Genomic DNA, 3630 nt, shown 5'->3' on the forward strand with positions numbered 1-3630 from the left:
ATTATTTTGCATTATTATACACGTTACACTTTCGCTCGTAAGATTCAATACAGCCAGTTGTTATGAAAACGTTGTAAGACGGTCGTTTAGTAACCCATACTACTTGACTTCACTGCATTGCCTGATAAATGGTCAACTTCCTCCAAAAACAATCACAGACTATGGAATATAAATTGCCCTACAGATATTCTTAAAATGGCGATTGCCTGTTTCTGACTACTATATTCATAGTAACACTGCATTATTCTGACTTGAAGGTATTACAAGTAAAACACATTGCAATGCTCTGTAAATTTACTGAGGTATTGTCATTAATTTAAGAATTACGAATTAATACTCGATACAAATGATGGCATAGCCTTATGGTTAAGGCATTCGCTCGTCATGCCGAAAACAAGGCTTCGATTTCAAACATTTGCTTTTACCAGTATGAACATTATTTTCCCATAAAGGTTCCTGTCAGTTTATCATATATTTCTTCCCCATAAGAACATCTTGTATTTTGTTAGAAATAGCTTTGGCATATAAAGTGCAAGTCTCATGGGTATATACAACTTTGCAGATTTGGATAAATCGTAACTTCGCTAATGCAAATACCGTATTCAAAACATCGATAGCGGTGCGTAAACAAGATTTATTTTTACACTTTTGTCCTGTCTATCAAGTTCAAAAGATGAGTTCAAAAACATTCAGCATTCTCCCGTCTTCTCATATGCAAACTTCAACAACATTCACCATGCTCAACTGCAGGCTTCAACAACATTTACCATGCTCCCATTTCCTCCACTGCGAGCTTGAACAACATTCACCATGCTCCCATCTCCTCCACTGCGGGCTTCAACAACATTCACCATGCTCCCGTCCTCTCCACTGCAGACTTCAACATTCACCATGCTCCCATCTCCTCCACTTCGGGCTTCAAAACATTCACCATGCCCCCGTCTCCTCCACTTCGGGCTTCAAAACATTCACCATGCTCCCGTCTCCTCCACTGCTGGCTTCAAAAACATTCACCATGCCCCCGTCTCCTCCACTGCAGACTTCAACATTCACCATGCTCCCATCTCCTCCACTGCAGACTTCAACATTCACCATGCCATCGTCTCCTCCACTGCAGACTTCAACATTCACCATGCTCCCATCTCCTCCACTGCGGGCTTCAACATTCACCATGCTCCCGTCTCCTCCACTGAGGGCTTCAACATTCACCATGCTCCCGTCTCCTCCACTGCTGGCTTCAAAAACATTCACCATGCTCCCGTCTCCTCCACTGCAGACTTCAACATTCACCATGCTCCCGTCTCCTCCACTGCAAACTTCAACATTCACCATGCTCCCATCTCCTCCACTGCAGACTTCAACATTCACCATGCTCCCATCTCCTCCACTGCAAACTTCAACTACATTCACCATGCCCCCGTCTCCTCCACTGCAGACTTCAACATTCACCATGCTCCCGTCTCCTCCACTGCGGCCTTCAACAACATTCAACATTCTCCCATCTCATCCACTGCGGGCTTCAACAACATTCACTATGCCCCCGTCTCCTCCACTGCAGACTTCAACATTCACCATGCTCCCGTCTCCTCCACTGTGGCCTTCAACAACATTCAACATTCTCCCATCTCCTCCACTGTGGCCTTCAACAACATTCCCCATGCCCCCCTCTCATCAAGTGCAGACTTCAACAATATTCCCAATGTCCCATCTCCTCAACTGCAGACTTCTTCAACATTCAAAATGCTCCCATCTTCTCCACTGCAGACTTCCAGACTTCAACATTCACCATGCTCCAGACTTCCAACATTCACCATGCTCCCATCTCCTCCACTAAGGGCTTCAACAACATTCACCATGCTCCCATCTCCTCCACTGAAGACTTCAACAACATTCCCAATGCTCCCATCTCATCAACTGCAGACTTCAACATTGACAATGTTCCAGACTTCAACATTCACCATGCTCCAGACTTCAACAACATTCCCCATGCTCCTTCCTCCTCAAGTGCAGACTTCAACATTCCACATGCTCCCATCTCCTCCACTGCAGACTTCAACAACATTCCACATGCTCCCATCTCAAACTGCAGACTTCAACAGTAGGGCGACAACAGGTAACTAGGATACTTGGGTTCAGGTGGGTACTGAGTAGGGCCTGCATGGTTCCATTTCTTTCTGATTATACAAGCATTCCTTCTAACTTTTATTTGTTTTATTAAAGACAAAGCTTCAGGAAACTTCAGTGTATGCATGACCAGATCTTGTTATACATGTATACATTACTTTATAAATAGTTTGTGTCAGGCTTCGGTAAAACAATTCCCAATCTGACATATTGTACCCAACTTTTGAGACCTACAGCGGGTACCTGGGTAGGGGCGGGTAATAGGCGGGTACCTGGGTAGTGTCGGGTAATAGGGGGGTACCTGGGGAGTGTCGGGTAATAGGCGGGTACCTGGGTAGTGTCGGGTTACAGGCAGGTACCTGGGTAGGGTTGGGTAATAGGCGGGTTCCTGGTTAGGGTCGGGTAATAGGCGGGTACCTGGGTAGTGTCGGGTAATAGGCGGGTACCTGGGTAGGGTCGGGTAATAGGCGGGTACCTGGGTAGGGTCGGGTAATAGGCGGGTACCTTGGTAGTGTCGGGTTACAGGCAGGTACCTGGGTAGGGTTGGGTAATAGGCGGGTTCCTGGGTAGAGTCTGGTAATAGGCAGTTACATTGGTTGTGTCGGGTAATAGGCGGGTACCTTGGTAGTGTCGGGTTACAGGCGGGTACCTGGGTAGGGTTGGGTAATAGGCGGGTTCCTGGGTAGAGTCTGGTAATAGGCAGTTACATTGGTTGTGTCGGGTAATAGGCGGGTACCTGGGTAGAGTCTGGTAATAGGCAGTTACATTGGTTGTGTCGGGTAATAGGCGGGTTCCTGGGTAGAGTCTGGTAATAGGCAGTTACATTGGTTGTGTCGGGTAATAGGCGGGTACCTGGGTAGTGTCGGGTAATAGGCGGGTACCTGGTAGGGTCGGGTAATAGGCGGGTACGTGGGTAGTAAATTTGTACTTGTCACAGCCCTATTCAACAGCATTCACCATGCTTCCGTCTCCTCATATGGACTTCAACAACTCAAACGACACACAAGACACAGGGGAATCAAATGTCACCACCACAGTGAGCTGCAGTTACCACATCCCTTTATCCGTTACCTGGTTAATATCAGTTTTTCTACACGTCACTTCTGGTGGTTACGGCCGCCCTGTAGGGTTTAATGTTATACCTCTTGACAGGCAGTGGACCATGACAATGTATCTCCAATCAAAATATATGTCAAGGACATACATTTATTTTCTTTTGCCATTCGAGTTTTTTTGTTTTTCTTAAATACTCAATAAATGAGAATGCCATCCTTTACTCTCCAACACCTCCAGCAACCGACTGAGCCGAGGAAAGTTTCCAAATAGTGTTGAATAACAAGCAGTTGTGCACATTGTGCCATTCTCACACATTAGTACATTACATTGGAAACAACAAATTGCAACAACTTTGGGTTATAATTGATGGAACAATGAAAACAAAAGCACTTACGTACTATGTCAATAATGACTTTATTATTATTATTATTATTCTTGCAATGTCATGAT

The 3630-nt window shown here is 45.5% G+C and overlaps 1 protein-coding gene across 1 annotated transcript; it reads left to right on the top strand.

Moving 5' to 3' along the window:
- The first annotated feature begins 810 nt into the window (after window positions 1–810).
- LOC139475422 (lysostaphin-like) lies at window positions 811–2102 on the top strand. Its single transcript, XM_071258635.1, has 2 exons — window positions 811–1675; window positions 1765–2102. The coding sequence occupies exons 1-2, from the start codon at window positions 811–813 to the stop codon at window positions 2100–2102; spliced, it is 1203 nt and encodes a 400-aa protein (XP_071114736.1).
- The last annotated feature ends 1528 nt before the right edge of the window (window positions 2103–3630 follow it).

This window comes from Haliotis cracherodii, unplaced genomic scaffold (assembly GCF_022045235.1).
Source record: "Haliotis cracherodii isolate W230 unplaced genomic scaffold, xgHalCrac1.p SCAF_3, whole genome shotgun sequence".
Lineage (NCBI taxonomy): Eukaryota > Metazoa > Mollusca > Gastropoda > Lepetellida > Haliotidae > Haliotis > Haliotis cracherodii.

Excerpts from the sequence above, each read along its gene's own strand:
- LOC139475422 (XM_071258635.1), top strand. The coding sequence starts at position 811 with ATGCTCCCATCTCCTCCACTGCGGGCTTCAACAACATTCACCATGCTC. Across the intron at positions 1,676-1,764 it reads CCATGCCCCCCTCTCATCAA|ACTTCCAGACTTCAACATTC; the intron begins GTGCAGACTTCA and ends TCTCCACTGCAG.